At 42.8% G+C, this 17,402-nt stretch overlaps 1 protein-coding gene across 9 annotated transcripts in view; it reads left to right on the top strand.

Annotated features, from left to right (window-relative positions):
• mctp1a (multiple C2 domains, transmembrane 1a) overlaps positions 1-17,402 on the top strand; it is a 576,914-nt gene that overhangs the window by 464,308 nt on the left and 95,204 nt on the right. For all 9 annotated transcript variants that reach the window (XR_013579823.1, XM_078565337.1, XM_078565331.1 and 6 more), the window contains one exon: positions 3,813-3,872. Coding sequence is in view for 8 of the 9 variants with exons in the window: in XM_078565337.1 (XP_078421463.1) it covers positions 3,813-3,872 (60 nt within the window). In the remaining variant the exon portion in view is untranslated. The remainder of the gene's footprint in view (positions 1-3,812; positions 3,873-17,402) is intronic.

Below are 17,402 nucleotides of genomic sequence, written 5' to 3'. Positions count from 1 at the left end.
TTGGAAGCTTGAGTTATACAGAGATGTGTAAAAGTTTGTCAAATGATGACACGCTGTGCAATTTAAGTGCTGCTGTAAAAAAAATGAAGAAATGGACATTGACAACTTTCTATCCTGTGTTCAATAGATTGACAAACGATCTTGTTCCATCATCTGTAAATGTACAGAAAGAAATATGTTGGGCCCAAAACAGGCAGGTGTATTATGATGCCCTGAATATGAGGGAAAAACAGTATTCAAAATATATCGCATCAGTTGTTTCCCAGAAATGGTGGACAGAATCAATGCCTGGGCATTCCTGGTGTTCAACATTGCTAAGGGATTTGAGTTGAACATTTGAAATTTTAATAGAGGGACTAGCCTCTAGAACCATTGCAGCATTTTGTAGTTTTCATCCATAATTCCCTCTTTCCCTGGGCCCACTTATCCTACAGTGTGGTGCCACAGCAAATCACCAGCTCATCACCTCAGCCAGCATTCTATTAGTGCCTGCCAGGAATATGCATTGTGCCTGACTTGGGATTGTGACAGTCAGGGTGCATCCACAGTGGAGTAGATGACCTGCCTGCCCCAGATGCATCCTCAAATGCCGTTTACCAGTTGTTGTTAAATGTGTTCCCAACTCAGCTAAAGAGATGCATCAACATCATGGATGTGCCCTCGACCCAATGGGAAAAATAGGGGTCAGGGATATCTTTCATCACTGAATGATTTTCTTTTCTGTCCTCTGCTCTATGTTTTAAGGAGTTTAACTTCTATTTTAAACTTGTTTCCAATTTTCCCTCTTTTTGTAAGATTTTCCCTTCCTTTGTTGAATGACCTTAGACCACTGACCGCTGAGGTTAAAGACAGGCATTGGATTGCAAGGCCTATACCATTGCCAATCTTGAATCAAGTACTATGTCCTACATGTAGTAGAACAGATTAATCTCAGTTTCTGATTTCCCTCAGGGGAAGAATTTCCACTTCCCCAATCCAATGGCTCAGCTGAGACACATACCTTGTAGAAGCAGAGGGAGCAACAGGGTATCTATCACGAGTACGAATTGTTATTACCTCTCTGTGATGTTGAATATTTGAAGGCTGATACCCTGTACCTTTGCCTTATCTTTTCTTAAGTAATCTAGGTGAAAGGCCAAGGCCTTTAAACCTGATCACTACCAGGGTTGAAAATAGGAGAGAAGTTAAACCAGAAACAGGTGTGAACTGACACCAAGCCCTTTTTTTGAAGTCAGTAGAAGAGAATACTTCGGTAGAATTATTTAGCAGTAATGCTACCTAGTTAGATAATTGCAGTCCAGGTGCCTTAGCTGCAGTTTCCACCTATTTGTTGGTACAGTTGGGTCACTGAATAGATTATCTTACTGGTGATGGAGTGTTCCAACAAAGAGAGAATACAAATTTCATGGCCCAGCTCACACACCACAAACAAAAGGCATATGGCCTCACTCATTTTAGATTTGGATCCTAGCTTCAATAATGTTTGTGCTGCAACAAATGTAGCATTTGTTGTAATTTGGCTTTGTATGTCAATCGGCATTTGATTGCAGTGTTTCTAAGCAATGTGCCCCAGGGACTGAGCATGCCAGTAAAACCCGTAAGGAGATAACCCTTCTTTAATGGTATCTTTAAATCAAACAAAATATGATCTGTTATCTAGACAAGACTTAAGTAGAGGAAAGTATCATTCACTTTTTCCCCTCATCATGTGTTGCATCGTTCTTCTCTTTGATGTAAACATATCAGTCATACACAAGGATTGGTGAAACAATAATATGTGTTCTTTATTTGAAAATAAGACTATGTACAGATAGTGTTAACTAAGAGGCTAAGTATAGTACATCTAATCTCTACTCCGGCTGCTTGCAGACTGACTAAAGTCATGGGACTAATACTTAATATCCTGTGTCAGTAATAGTTGTGTTTGACAGCAGTTTAAGATATATCCTCTTAAATAACAAAACAAAATGCTGGAAAAACTCAGCAGGTCTGGCAGCATCTGTGAAGAGAGAAACAGAATTAACGTTTTGAGTCTGTATGACTCTTCTTCAGAGCCCCCTTAAAGCTACATGTCATCATTTTACAACACATGCATGTATCTCCCAGCAGCCAGTTTCAGAGCAGACTCGGTGATAGCTTTTTCCCTTTCTCTCTCTTGAATCATCTTTTTTAGATAGTATGTAGAATACATAAGCAGGTCATTCGGCCCAACTGATCCATGCCAGTGTTTACATTCCACGCCACTCCCCTCCCTAACCTCTTCTAATCCTATCAGCGTAACCTTCTAATCCATTCTATGTGTTTATCCAGCTTCCCCTTAAATGCATTTATGTGATTCACCTCAGCCACTCTTTGTGGTAGCAAATTCCACATTCTAAGCACATTGTGGGTGTAACACAACACGGTCTGCGGCAGTTTAAGAAGGTGGCCCACCAAGGGCAAGTAGGGATGTGTAATAAATGCTGGCCTTGCCAGAAATGCCCACATCCCATGATTATAAAAAAAATCTAACCATTTTCTGGGTAAAGACCTTTGTCCTGAATTCCCTAGTGGCATCATTAGTGACTCTCTTATCTTTACGACCCTTTATTTTGGTCTCCGTGACAATATCTTCGATATCTCAGAAATCTCTATCAGGTAACACCTCAGGCTTCCCTTTCCTGGAGAACAGAGCCCAAAGCTGTTCAATCTTTCCTGTTAGTTATAGCCTCCTAGTTTTGATGTTGGCATTGTAATTTTTTCAAGCCTCCCTTGTGTGATTCCTTGGCTCCCACGTATCAGCCAGTTTTTTATCTAGATGATGCAAATTTTGATGCAGAATCCTGGTTCCGTACTCGTGCTTTGCTCACATTTGCCTTCTCCATTTTGCATCCAGTTTTTCTCTAGGTTCCTACTTGTATTTGGTTTAACTGTTTTAACTGTTGTTTTATTGCCTATTGATTATGAGTTCTGGCCCCAGTTCATGTATTTATTTGAAGGCACAGTATCTGTTGCTTGTTGTATATTTATTTTGATTCTGTCACTGTGGATCACACCCTGTACCAGCAATGATGCTGACTGACTATGAGTTAGATGAATTCCCTGTGTCTCTACATCCGCCATGCATTCAGAAACTTTTTTGTGCAAAAAAGTGTTTTCCCAGTTGTGTCTGGTTTCATTCCCACAAATTTAGCAGAGGTCTCAGTGTTGGTTCAGTTGTAGCAGCCTCACCATTGTGTCAGAAAGTGGCGAGTTCAGGTTCCATTCCACATGCATGAGCATATAGGCCAGGAATTTCCACAGCTTTGCTTCCAATTAAATGCAGCAGAAATTCTCTTATGTGTATAAACAAGGTTCCTGCCACCCTTCCAGTGAAGCTACAGGAATAGAATGGGAGCAGCTTGAAAGAAATTACCAGTCTAATATAGATTGACACTTCAGTTCAGTGGTGAGAGTGCTGCAGTTTGAAGTCAGTGTCTTTCAGGTCCAATGTTAAACTGAGATCCCATCTGCCCTCTGAGGTGGATGTCAAATATTTCTAGGCACTAATCAAAAGAGAGCAGGGGATTTCTGGTGTCTTGGCCATTATTTATCCCTTAATCAACCTCACTACAACAGATTATTTGGCTATTTATCTCATTGTCATGTGGAGAAGCTTGCTGTATGCAAATTGAATTCTATATTATAACAAAGTCCCTGAAAAGGAGTTTAAATTTATATCTATTTCCAGTGCTATTTTTAAAGCATAACCTGATTATAATTCCAGTAACTTAACTTGGTGTTTCCCTTTCATTGCTGATGACCGTTGCACTTTCTGCCTTTCTTCTCAACAGCAAGAGTTAGAAGAGAGTTTAATAGCGTATGAGGAGGATGAAGATGACAAAACTGACAAGGTAATTATCTTTGGAACACTCCTGCTTTCCCTCAGGTACAGAGGATTGTTGTTTTTAGTCCTGATGGAGTCCTGCAGACTGAAAAAAAGTTGAAGAGTTTGAGTACAGATAATTGGACAGAGCTGTTTATCATCCTAACAACAGTTAGTGTGTACATTATGAAGGGGAAAAGTGAGCAACAAATCCTTTTCTCTGGCCGTGACTTGGTCAAACATATTTTTTGTGCGTGCGTATGTTGGTGTTTGCTTGTGTGTGCATGCACATTAGGAAATAAGACTTATTCAGCATGTCTTTGTAAAGATAAAAACGGTGATTAACTTCTGAAGGACAAAATTGAGTTTCAGAAATGGTGCAGCAATTTCTGGTTGGCAAGAAAATAAAGTAAATCACAGTGAATCTGAGAAATTGAAGTGAGTTCAAAGCTTTCAAAAATGAAAAGCGTCAGCAGCCATATGAATGAATGCTGAATGTAAGGCTATTCAAATTGGCAATCATTCAAATTTCTATTCCAGTCCCAGCATTGTTTTCTTTTCCACATGTGATTCTTGATATTTATGTTAATTTATGTAAAATCCATTTGCTGTAGATTTTGACACAGATTTTATTGCACATAGAAGGTCAAAATTTGTTAATCATAATAATGGCATATAATAGGAAAAATACAATTAAGAATATGCTGTGCTCAGTGACGAAATCAGCTGAGCTTTATTAAATCTGAGTCCAGAAACATATAGAGCACTCTTATTCTTTGAATGATATTACTAAATTACAGCAACCAATAATGAAAGTGACAAAAATACATGTAGAATTATGGATAAATGGTGTTGAGGTTGCATTTGGAATCATCGCTGTGTAATCCTCCATCATGAAGCTTCAATGATTTTGCAGCTCATACAAGTACCTGAGGTGTTTTATTTCCTAGCACTTACTATTAGAAACTTATATTTTTATTTTTACATATATATTTAAATTTTATATAATGTACTTATCTATGCAATGCCGTGATTCTAGAATACCTCCCTTATACTGGTAAGAATGTGTATTCAGAAATGTGTTTGCCCTTGTGATCCTGAGAAATGCAAAGAATGCACTGGAAGTGTATACTACACTTTTTATTGGTAGGACAGTAGCATGTTCCAATAGTCTGAGTAATTTGTAATGCCTGATGATAAAGTACTCCACAGCGTAAGAAAGCATAAAAGTATTGGTGACTGTTTTGAATGAGTGCATAAGTATTCTCACCAAAGCAAACAATGAGGAGAAATTGGTTCCTGTTGCACCCAATTTCTGCATGAAAAATAAGGGCAGAATTTTTCCCTCGTCAGGCTGGTGCACTCCCGACCCGAACAGGAGAAAAATAGGGCACGATGACATTGGACGAGTGTCCCTACATCATCGTGCACTCTCACGATATTTCGTTTGGCGGGCACGTGCAAGAGATAGCAGCGCGCCCGCCGACAATTAAGAGGCCTATTACGGCCCTTAATCAATTAATTAAATTATCTGCAATCAGCCCCCGACCGCAATTTCACGCTGGCTGGCCAGTTAACGGCCAGCCAGCATGAAGCACATGCTGAAAAGCTCAGCGCTGCTGGGGTGGGGGAGTGAGGAGGCTGGGCAGTGCATCAACATGGGCGTCGGCGAGCGCTGAGAGAAAGCTCTCTGAAGGCAGAGAGCTGCCTCAGGGAGCTGCAGACCCGAAAACCATGAAGTAAAATTTTGAAAATCAGATAAAAAATGTCCAAGCATCACAATCAGGCACCTAAGCATATAGATGATAAAAATGCCATCCACGGATTTTTATTTTTATTTTATTTAATAATGGAAACCTCATCCCACCCTTGGATGAGGTTTGATGAAAAACGCAAAGTCTGCCTGGCCGATTCGCCCGTCCGCCAACCATAATTTTGGACGGGCCATGAAAAATTGGAGACAATTGCGCCATCAATGGGCTTAATTGCCGTCTTAATTGTTGGCGGGCGCGCTTCCAACTTTTGCATGTGCCCATCAACAAAATATCGCGTGAGGGCGGGATGACGTCAGGACACTCGCCCGACACCTTCTCGCCCAATTAGGTGTAAAATTCTGCCGCTTTTGTGAGATGAATTTAACCTGAAGACGACAGAAGAACAACTAAACACAGAAGAGTGCAGGCATCCAAGTTTTCTGACACTGCACTGAAATTTTCATCGAGAAGGTGAAAAGGAAAGATGTCCTGTGTCCACAGGACGGGGCCCTCCAGAAGCAGTGGGAGCTGATAGATCTATAGGTCACTCCCAGGAGTCTAGCCCTGAAGACCAGGATGCAGTGTCACAAGAAGTTTAATTATCTCATGGGAAAGGTCAGTGAATGCAATTTCAAATGCCATACCCAGCCAACTGTACCACTAACCATCCATTGCTCAAATCACCACACCTACTTTCACTCATGTACCAGCTATCTCTATCAATCAGGACTCATATCTAACATGTATCTGCTTCACTTCAGCCACACACACATAACACTGTTACAAGCCTCACATCCACATCTCATCATAGCTTGTACACCTTGCTATTAAACCATTGCAATCACGTCACCCAAATATATTGCATAACACTGGGGGGAGGTGGTAGCGTAGTGCTATTGTCACTGCACTGATAATCTAGAGACCCGGGGTAATGCTCTGGGGACCTGGGTTTGAATCTCATCACTGCAGATGGTGGAATTTGAATTCAGTTAAAAGTCTGGTGATGACCATGAAACCATTGCCAATTGTTGTAAAAACCCATCTGGTTCACTAATGTCCTTTGGGGAAGGAAATCTGCTGTCCTTACCTGGTCTGGCCTACATGTGACTCCAGACCCACAGCAATGTGGTTGACTCAAAAAATGCCCTCTGAAGAGGGCAGTTAGGGATGGGCAATAAATGCTGGCCTAGTCAGCAACGCCCACATTCCATGAATGAATATAAAAAAAACCTCAATCACACCCCTCTTTCTCTTGCAGGCCAAGGTGGCACACACAACCAGAGACAACAGGAGCTAAGTGGAGGGGAGGACAGATATGCAAGCATGCTCTTATCTCCCCAGCCTTCCAGACTCAACATTGAGTTCAACAATTTCAGATCATAACCTCTGTTCTGATTTCATCAGACTGCAGCTGTTGGTGAAGATGCTGCAATTCCTATTTGGACCTACTCCAGACACACCTTTTGATTTTTTACTTGTTCCATTGCCATCCCCTTTTGCCTTGCACATTCATTCCTTTCATCATTTAACCATGCCTGCCTTCAAACCTATAACCAAAGGGAAAGATTTGTTATAGGTTAGGCAATGAAGAACAAAGGGAAAGATTTGTTATAGGTTAGGCAATGAAGAACAAAGGGAAAGATTTTTCTTCATTGTCTCTTCCCCCAACCTGCCCTGCCTCTGTGCTTGCTGAAAGCCTGTTTCATCATCCCTAACTTTTTCCAGTTCTAACTAAAGGTCATCAACCCGAAATGTTAACTCTCGTTCTTTCTCAACAGGTGCTGCCTGACCTGCTGAGTAGTTCCTGAATTTTCCTTCATTATTAACACGATTGGAGGAGGCTGCTGTGCAGTGATGTCCAGAGCAAAATGGGAGCATAGGATTAGCAACCATGTTTTCTCTGTATTGCATTTCATTTTGGGGCACTATTTGGGAGCAGGGAAGCAGAAAATCAGTTATAGTACTGTAATGCCAATTCTTCAACCCTTCAAGCAAAGATCCCTGCTGGGAGTGTGGGATTGTGAATTTTCTCTAGATTGTAGAATTGAAGGAAGGCTGTAATCCATTTGAAGGGATCAGAAACCATAGATTACAAAGCTCAAACAGTTTGCAACAGTTTGCAGTGGCGATTCCTTCACTGTCGCTGGATCAAAATCCTGGAGTTGCCTTCCCAACAGCACTGTGGGTGTACCTCCAACACATGGACTGCAGTGGTTCAAGAAGGCAGCTCACCACCACCTTCTCAAGGGCAATTAGGGATGGGCAATAAATGCTGGCCTAGCTAGCGATGCTCACATCCCATAAACAAATTTTAAAAAACAAATTCTGAAAAATGAATTAAATTATTACTTTGAAATTACTGCAGAATGCATCATTTTTGAATTACAAATGCTGAATTTCATGTGTTATCTTAACTTAATTTTAGGTCCTTTATTTAGTGATAGGAGCATTCAGTGCTGAGGCTGACAGGCAGTAATGCTCCATTATACTGCTGCACAAGGATGTTCAGTGGAAAACTTTTTGTCGCATTGGATGCTCCAGAAATCATTTGAAGTTGGTTACTGGGAAGTAAAATTAAAATACAGGGTGGAATTCTCCCAAACGAAACTAAATGTGGTGGTGGGCAGTTTCGACAGTGCCCAGCCTGCCATCCATAATGGTGGCAACTCGTGCCTGATTCTGCACTTGGAATGACATTAATTATGCAGACACTCATTTTGCTCTGAATCATCTCACAGGGTGGGAGCTGATTCATCTGCCTGCCCATCAGCTGACAGGTTCGAAGGTCCGGGCGCCAGTCCAACACACAATCTCAATCTCTCCAGCCCACCAGAAATGTCTGAAACTCATAAGAGAAAGGCCGAGAGCCTCAGGACGAAGTCTGCACCCTGCTTCACCCACCAGGTCCTCCAGGCCTTGGTCAGAGGGATGCAGGAACAACGGCACATGCTTTACCCCACGGATGGCTGCAAGAAGCACAGCAGCCTCACCTCTTGGGCCTGGGACACCGTAGCGGAGCAGGTCAGTGTGGCTGACAACCACGCCCAAAGTGCCACCCAGTGCAGGAAGAGGTTGAATGATCTCATCTGCTCCACCTGGGTAAGTCACCCTTCAACACCCTCCAATATCAAACTCTTATCAATGCACCATGCACTTAAACGGCTACTCTTTTCAGGAATCTCACACAACCATTAGCGGGGCGGACATATCAACACTCGTTCTCTCACCGAGATGTTCACATCACCACCATCCAATCTATCATGTTGCTCACAATCCATCCTCTGGCCCTTCTGGGGAGGGCTCATCACACACAGAGGACATGCATCTCACCCAACCTATTGCGTGGCAAGATTCCCACGAGCAGCTGTTTTAATGAGCATTCATGACATGCTAATGAATGCAAATTGCATTCCCGCCACCAGATGGCAGGATAACTGACCCACCATGAAAACACCATCGGGAGAATTGGGATCTGTTTTTACAACAGCGGGTTTCCGATTTTTTGCCTCCCTCTGGATTCTCTGCTGCTGCCTGCCACGAAACCCGCCGCGGGCGGGACGGGAGAATTCCGCCCATAATGTTACATTATGTAACTCTTTGGATGCAAGTAACCAAAAGGCAAACACTAGCGGACCTGTTGCTGTTGGTACAGATGAAAAATCCACTACCACCCAACATACCTTTTTATCCACAATGTGAGTAAGCTGAATAGATAAGCATTCAAATCTCCATCAGCAGCTAGTTTGCATTACAGAAGCTACTCTAACATGGCTGATACTCAGTAAATCATATAAGATATCAAGTCACCCACTAAGTAGAAGATTTTGAATCACTTCATGAGCAACATTGGCACTGGCAGGAAAAGCAGAGGTTCTGGGATGTTATGCACCCCTCCCAGTCTCATATAACTGCCTATTTTACCAAACAACACAGCACGCTTGCTGACTAGTGGGCCACTGGTCTGCTTTCACAGTTGGATCGGTGATGCAAATTTCCCAAATTCAAGAGAACTATTGATCCATAAATTTCCCCAAAGTGCAAAAAATTCTAATGTACTAATGACCCTTTTAAAGTCCATCTAAGTCCTACTTCCCCCCAGTGTTTCATGGTATAAGGTATTGATAAAAATGAGCATTATTATGCTGCCCAATTCCACTGACAGTGTGTTGTAATAAGAACAGAAAATCAGATTCTGGGTAGATATAATTGGTTTCCAACCCAGTTTAAAATCTGTCTGCACCTTACCCAAATGCTAGTGGTGGCTCCCTGGGAAGCTGTGGTGGCTGTGGAACAAGTTAAAGTGTCTTTTTAAACAGTACTAGTAGGCATGAAATCAGGTTACTGCAGCACTGGTAACACCACCATGATTAACAAGGAGCACAAACATAAGCTGCTTTTATATTTATCTTTAGGAATTGGTTCTTTTTTAAAAATCTGTTCATGGGATTGTTCATTTGAGAGCCAACCACATGGCTGTGGGTTTGGAGTCACATGTAAGCCAGGCAAGGACAACAGATTCCCTTCCCAAACAATCAACAACAGTTTCATGGTCATCATCAGACTTTTAATTCCAGATTTTTATTTGAACCCAGGCCTAGAGCATTACCCTTGGTCTCTGGATTACTAGCCCAGCGACAATACCACTATGCCACCTACCTCTTGGCTAGTGCAGCCAGTTGTGCCCGCAGGATAAATTTGCCAGATAACTGGCTTGGAAGATTCATGTTTTATTGTATCTTCCAAAATGTTCAGAACCAGTAAATAAACTGTTCTGGCAACAGAAGCATGTTTCACTAGCGTTGTCCATCCATAATTATCTCTCTGCTATTACCCTGCTTGCGCATTCTGGCCAAAACGCCTGTACAGATGTTTTACAGGAGGACTGGCTACATCATCAACAACGAAATGCACAGTTGTTTTCCCAAGGTCTCAGTTGCATTATAAGGGTGGATGAAGGCAGTGCATAGATTATATATGTGGACTTTCAAAAGTCATTTCATAAATTACCTTGTTAGCAAAATTGAAGCCCATGGAATAAAAGGGGCAGTGGCAGCATGGGTACAAATTTAGCTAAGGGATATAAAACAAAGAATTGTGGTGAATGGCTGTTTCTCAAACTGGAAGGAGGTGTACAGTGGAGTTCTTAGGATTCAGCACTAAAATCACTGCTGTTTTTGATTTTCCTTTAATTTATTCATTCATGGGATGTCAACTTCACTGACAAAGCCAGCATTTATTGTCCATCCCTAACTGCTCTTGAGAAGGTCATGGTGAACTGCCTTCTTGAACCGCTGCTCTCTGTGTGGTGCACATACACTCATAGTGCTGTTAGAGAGTCCCGGGTTTAAGGTGGTGGATGGGGTGCTAATCAAATGGACTGTTTTGTCTTGGATGGGATCGAGCTTCTACAATGTTGTTGGAGCTGCACTCATCCAGGCAAGTGGGGAGTATTTCATCACACTCCTGATTTGGGTCTATTTGATATGGAAAGGTCACCGAATACCCAGCCTCTGACCTGCTCTTGTAGCCACTGTATTTATGTGGCTGCTCCAGTTAAGTTTTCAGTCTTCCAGGATGTTGACAGTGAAGGATTCGGCAGTGAAAATGCTGCTGAATGTCAAGCGAAGATGGTCAGATGGTTAGATTCTCTCTCTTTTGGCGATGGTCATTGCCTGGCAATTGTATAGCATGAATGTTTCTTGCCACATATGAACTCAAGCCTGATAATTGCCCAGGTCTTGCTGCATGTGGGCATGGACTATTTCATTATCTGAAGACTCATGAACGGAACTGAAGTCCATGCAATCATCAGTGAACATTTCCACTTCTGACCTTATGATGGAAGGAACATCTATGAAGATCTATGAAGGATCTATGAAGCAACTGAAGAAACATAGGAAATAGGAGCAGGAGTAGGCCATTTGGCCCCTCTTGCCTGTTCTGCCATTCAACGAGATTCTGGCTGATCCTCTATCTCAATGCCAATTTCCTGAACTATCCCCATATCTCTTGATATCTTTAATATCTAGAAATATGTCAATCTCAGCCTTGAACATACTCAATGACTAAGCCTCCACAGCCCTCTGGGATAGAGAATTCCAAAGATTCACTACCTTCTGACTGAAGAATTTCCTCCTCATCTCAGTCCTAAATGGCCTACCTTCATTCTGAGACTCTATCCCCTGGCTCTTGGCCCTCCCTCCCAAGCCAGCCCTATAAGAATTTTGTATGTTTCAATGAGATCACGTCTCATTCTTCTAAACTCTAGAGAATACAATCAAGTCTCTTCAAGCTCTACACCTAGGACATTCCCGCCATCCCAGGGATCAACCTGGTGAACCCTCGTTGCACTCCATCTATGGCAAATATATTGTTCCTTAGGTAAGGAGGCCAAAACTGTCCACAATACTCCAAGTGCAGTCTCACCAAGGCTCTATACAACTGCAGCAAGACATCTTTACTCCTGCACTCAAATCCTCTTGCAATAAAGGCCAACATACTATTTGCCTTCCTAATTTCTTGCTGCTCCTGCATGTTAGCTTTCAGTGACACCCAGGCCCCCTTGGACATTAACACTTCCCAATCTCTTACCATTTAAGAAATACCCTACGTTTGAGTTTTTCCTACCAAAGTCGTAAACCCTAGCAAAACTGGAGTCAATGGAAATCGGGGAAAACTCTCCACTTGTTCTAGCACAAATGAAGATGATTGTGGTTGTTGGAGGTCAACCATTTCAGTTCCAGATATCACTGCAGGAGCTCCTCAGGTAGTGTCCTTGGCCCAACCATCTTCAACTGCTTCATCAAAGACCTTCCTTCCATCAGAAAGTTAGAAGTGGGAATGTTTGCTGATGATTGCATAATGTTCAGCACCATTCGTGACTCCTCAGATACTGAAGCAGTCCATGTCCAAATGCAGCAAGACCTGGACAATATCCAGCCTTGGGCTGACTAGTGGCAAGTAACATTCGTGCTACACAAGTGCCAGGCATTGACCATCTGCAACAAGAGAGAATCTAACCATTGACCTTGACATTCATTGGCATTACCATCATTGAATCCCCCACTATCAACATCCTGGGGATTACCATTGACCAGAAACTGAACTGGACTAGCCATATGAATACTGTGGGTAAAAGACCAGGTCAGAGGCTAGGAATCCTATGGTGAGTAACTCATCTCCTGACTCCCAACGTCTGTCCACCATCTACAAGACACAAGTCAGGAGTATGATGGAATACTTTCCACTTGCCTGGATGAGTGCAGCTCAAAAAACACTCAAGAAAGTTCCACATCATCCAGGACAAAGCACCCCGCTTGACTGGCGCCCCACAAACATTCACTCCCTCCACCATCAACATACAGTGGCAGCAGTGTGTACCATCTACAAGATGCACTGCAGGAACTCACCAAACCTCCTTAGACAGCACCTTCCAAACCCATGACCACTACCATCTAGAAGGACAGGGGCAGCAGACACATGGGAACATGACCACCTGGAAGTTCCCCTCCAAGCCACTCATCATCCTGACTTGGAAATATATCGTCATTCCTTCACTGTCTCTGATTCAAAATCCTCTGGGTGTATCAATACCACATGGATTACAGCAGTTCAAGAATGTAGCTCACCACCACCTTCTCAGGGGCAATTAGGGATGTGCAATAAATACTGGCCTAGCCAGCAATGCTCACATCGCATGAATGAATAAAAAAGAAAACTTCACATTTTTCCACATTATGTTCCATCTGCCATGCTCTTGCCCACTCATTTAGCCGTGAATCCCCTTGAATCCTCTCTGCACCCTCCTCACAGCTCACATTCCCACCTAGTTTTGTGTCATCAGCAAAGTTGGAACTGTTAGATTTGGTCCCCACTTTCAAATCATTGCCATATATTGTGAATAGCTGGAGCCAAAGCACTGATCCTTGCAGGGGACCCCACTAGCCACAGCCTGCCAACCTGAGAATGAGCCACTTATTTCTACTCTCAGTTTTTTCTCCTTTAATCAACTCTCAATCCATGCCAGTATATTACCCCCAATCCCATGTGCTCTAATTTTGTTTGCTAACCTTTTGTGTGGGGCCTTATTGAAAGCCTTCTGAAAACCCAAATACACCACATCCGCTGGTTCCTCTTTAAATATTCTGCTAGTTACATACTCAAAAAATTCCAACAGGTTTGTCAAACATTGTTTCCCCTTCATAAATCCATGTTGACTCTGTGTTATGACCGGGACGGGAGGAGTACAGTTTCTCCAGCCCAACTACTCCACGGGTCGCACCATAAGTGTAAATGTTTAATTCACTCACCAAAATGGCTAATTGTTTACTTTCGCTATTGTTCAAACCAGAATACATGAAGCTTTAAACCAGCTTTTTTCAATACGCTCTGAATGATTGAATTGTTATGAAACAAAACTTAATTTTTAAAAAGCAAGTTGCAAAAGCTGGTTAACATACAATTGGTGATCTGGAAGTGTAACTATGTACCCCTTTAAATCCCAACACACATACACACACACACACACATACATACATATACACACAAAGGACAAAACAAATAGAGTCTCTGCAGAAGTTGGAGGGAAAAAGACCTTCTGGCCAATAGGAAAACTTTATGGAAAAGGATAAAGTTCAGAGGGTTTTGACACTATCAATCTGGTATTCCTGCATGCAAAGACAGATCACTGGTCATATTAGTTGTCTGGTAATTCTTTCCAAAGGAGCTTCTGGGCGGAGGAGAACAGAGTGGAATCGATGTCCTTGGAATCTCTCTCTCGGCTCAGCTTCTGAGGCTTCCAAATAAGATGAGTTATACTGAGATGAGGATCTCTAGCTGGATACTGATAACTGCACTAGAATTCAGGCAAGGCAGGGAGAGAGCGAGTTGTACAACCTTCCCCTTTCGGTTTATTCCCAAAACTGAGTCCAAAACACAAGTTTAAAACAGAAACTCCTCTCAGTCAGGTGATTTCCAGTAAAACTACAGGGCCTCTAAAACAGTGCTTTTTTTCTCCAGCAATTAAAGCCCCAGTAAACAAGTTATTCTTATCTCCTTAGGTGCCTTGCTGGTCATTTAGCTGAAATCATGTGACTTCTTGGAAAGGGCTTCTTGCTCACAGTCCAAAGTGAACTTATAACCTTTTTTAAAAAAACCCAAGTTAGTTCCCAAGAAATTATTCCCAAATAATTCAATGTCCTTACATTTTTTTAAAAAAACACATCGTTCTTGGAGATATGTATTCCTAACATCTGCCCAAACCTACCATTATTTTCGAAGTTTCCAGCTATCACATCCTTAATAATAGATTCTAGCATTTTCCCTATTACTGAAATCAGGCTAACAGGTCTGTAGTACCTCATTTTTTCTCTCCCTCCTTTCTTAAACAGTGGTGTTACATTTGCTACCTTTAAATCTGCAGAGACCATTCCAGAATCTAAAGAACTTTGGAAGATGACCGCCAATGCACCCACTATATCCACAGCCACTGCTTTCAACACTCTGGGATGTAGATCATCAGGTGCAGGGGATTTACCAACTTTCAGTCCCATTAATTTCCCCAGTAATACTTTTTTTACTAATACTAATTTCCTTCAGTTCCTCATTCGCGCCTGTCCCTTGGTTCTCTAGTATTTCTGGGAGGTATTTTGTATCTTCCTCCATGAAGACAGACATAAAGTATTTGTTTTGTTTCTCTGTCATTTCCTTATTCCCATTTTAACTTCTGACTCTCCCTGTAGTGGGCCCACATTTTCTTTGCTAATTTTTTCCCTTTTACATACCCACAGGAGATTTTACAGCCCGTTTTTTATGTTTCTCGCTAATTTACTTTTATATTCTATTTTCTCTTTTTTCATCAGTTTCTTGGCCCTCTTTTGCTGAATTCTAAAATGCTTCCAATCCTCAATCTCACTATTTTTTAGGCAACTTTATAAGCCTCTTCCATTGATCTAATACATTCTTTAACTTCTCATGTTAGCCATGGTTGGATTGCCACTCCGCTCCTAGTTGTTACCTCAAAAAAGCCATTACTTTTCCCGTTGAGATTTTATGTCTAATATTTTTTGTAAACCATGTATCTTTAAATGCTAGCCATTGCCTGTCTACAATCCTGCCTTACAATGTAGTTTCATAATCTACCACAGTCAATCTGTCCCTCAAACATTCGTAGTTTCCTTTGTTTAGATTTAAGATCCTAGTTTTGCATTAACCACATTACTTTCAAACATAATGTCCCGTAACTTCCAAGCTCTGGGGCAGTGTATATAGGCCGTATCCTAAAGAAGTGCTGAGTAACACCCGCCCCCCGCCACACCCTGGCAGTTCCCAGGTAAGGATTGCATGACAATTGCCTGGGAAATTCACACTTACAATGGACAACTACCCTGCACTGGGAAATATCCAAAAATGCAGTTAGAATCACAAACTTCAGATGGTTCCGACTGCCTTACAGCAATAGTTACCCAGAAACAGTTAGAAGAATTAAAACCACTTCTAGTTTCTGGGTAACTATTGTAGTGACCACCCTGGACGATCCCCCACCCTCCCACCACAATCCCTGATTCTCCCATGGAACCCCCAACTACCCCCCCCAATAGCCCCCAATGCGCCCTCCCCACTGACCAAACCAGGCTGCCCGATCCACCTCCCTGACTGCATACCGCTCCCACTGACTGCATAACCCCCGCCTTGACCACACTACCCCCAGACTGCCTGAATCCACCCCCTACCAACTGCACACCTTCCCACCCCCGACTGCACAGACCACCTGACCCACTTCCTTGGACTGCACACCCCCACGGACTGCCTGAATCCCCTCCCCCACCACTGACTGCACATCCCCCGAATGCCCAAACTACCTACCCTGACTGCACACCTCTCCGGACCGTCCACTCCTGACCCCAACAGCCCACCCCCCTGACTGCACACCCCCCGGAATGCCTGACTACACCCCCCACAACTGCCACCCACCCACAACTGCACATCCCCCGGACCGCTCAACCTTTCCCCTCAACTGCACACAGCGCTCCCCCCCCCCCACAACTACATACCCACTGGGCCGCCTGGCCACCCCCGACTGCACACCCCCTCAGACAACCTGATCCCCCCACCCCTGCCAAATCCTACCCACTCACTTTACAAACCTACCTTCTCTCTGGCTAGAAAATGGCGGGACCTTTAAACTTACCTGATTTACAGCAGCAAGTGAACATATGAACAAGGAGCAGGAGTAGGCCATTTAGCCAATCGAGCCTGCTGTTAAAAAGTTCTGAACTCCTTGCATCAGACTCTGCAGCTTTCAACAGAAGACCTCAGGAGCATGCTGCACCACACAGTTCTTGCCCGGTCGGGCGAGGAAGGATCAAAATGATTTTGAGGTAACAACTAGGAGCGGAGTGGCAATCCGACTCTGATTGCCACTGCGTGGAAGTTCAGACCCAATGCAAAATTCAGTCATATTATGGTCACTCTTCCCTAAAGGCTCCTTTACAATGAGGTTATTAATTAGTCCTTTCTCATTGCATAATACTAAATCTAAAATAGCTCGTTCACTAGTTAGTACCTCAACATACTATTCTAGAAAATCCCATCATATACATCCCAGGAATTTGTCCTCCACAGCTTTAGTGCTATTAGGTTTACCTAGTCTGTGTGTAGTTTCAAGTCCCCCATGATTACTGTGTTACCCTTGTTACATGCACCTCTAATTTCCTGATTTATACCATGCCCTACATTATCACTACTGTTTGGTAGCCTATAAATAACTCCCACCAATGTTTTCTGCCACTTGCTCTTTCTTAGCT

This window comes from Cetorhinus maximus, chromosome 2, assembly GCF_964194155.1.
Source record: "Cetorhinus maximus chromosome 2, sCetMax3.hap1.1, whole genome shotgun sequence".
Classification (NCBI taxonomy): Eukaryota; Metazoa; Chordata; class Chondrichthyes; order Lamniformes; family Cetorhinidae; genus Cetorhinus; species Cetorhinus maximus.
The sequence above is the reverse complement of the archived record's forward strand: the minus strand, read 5'-3'. Positions and strand labels throughout refer to the sequence as shown.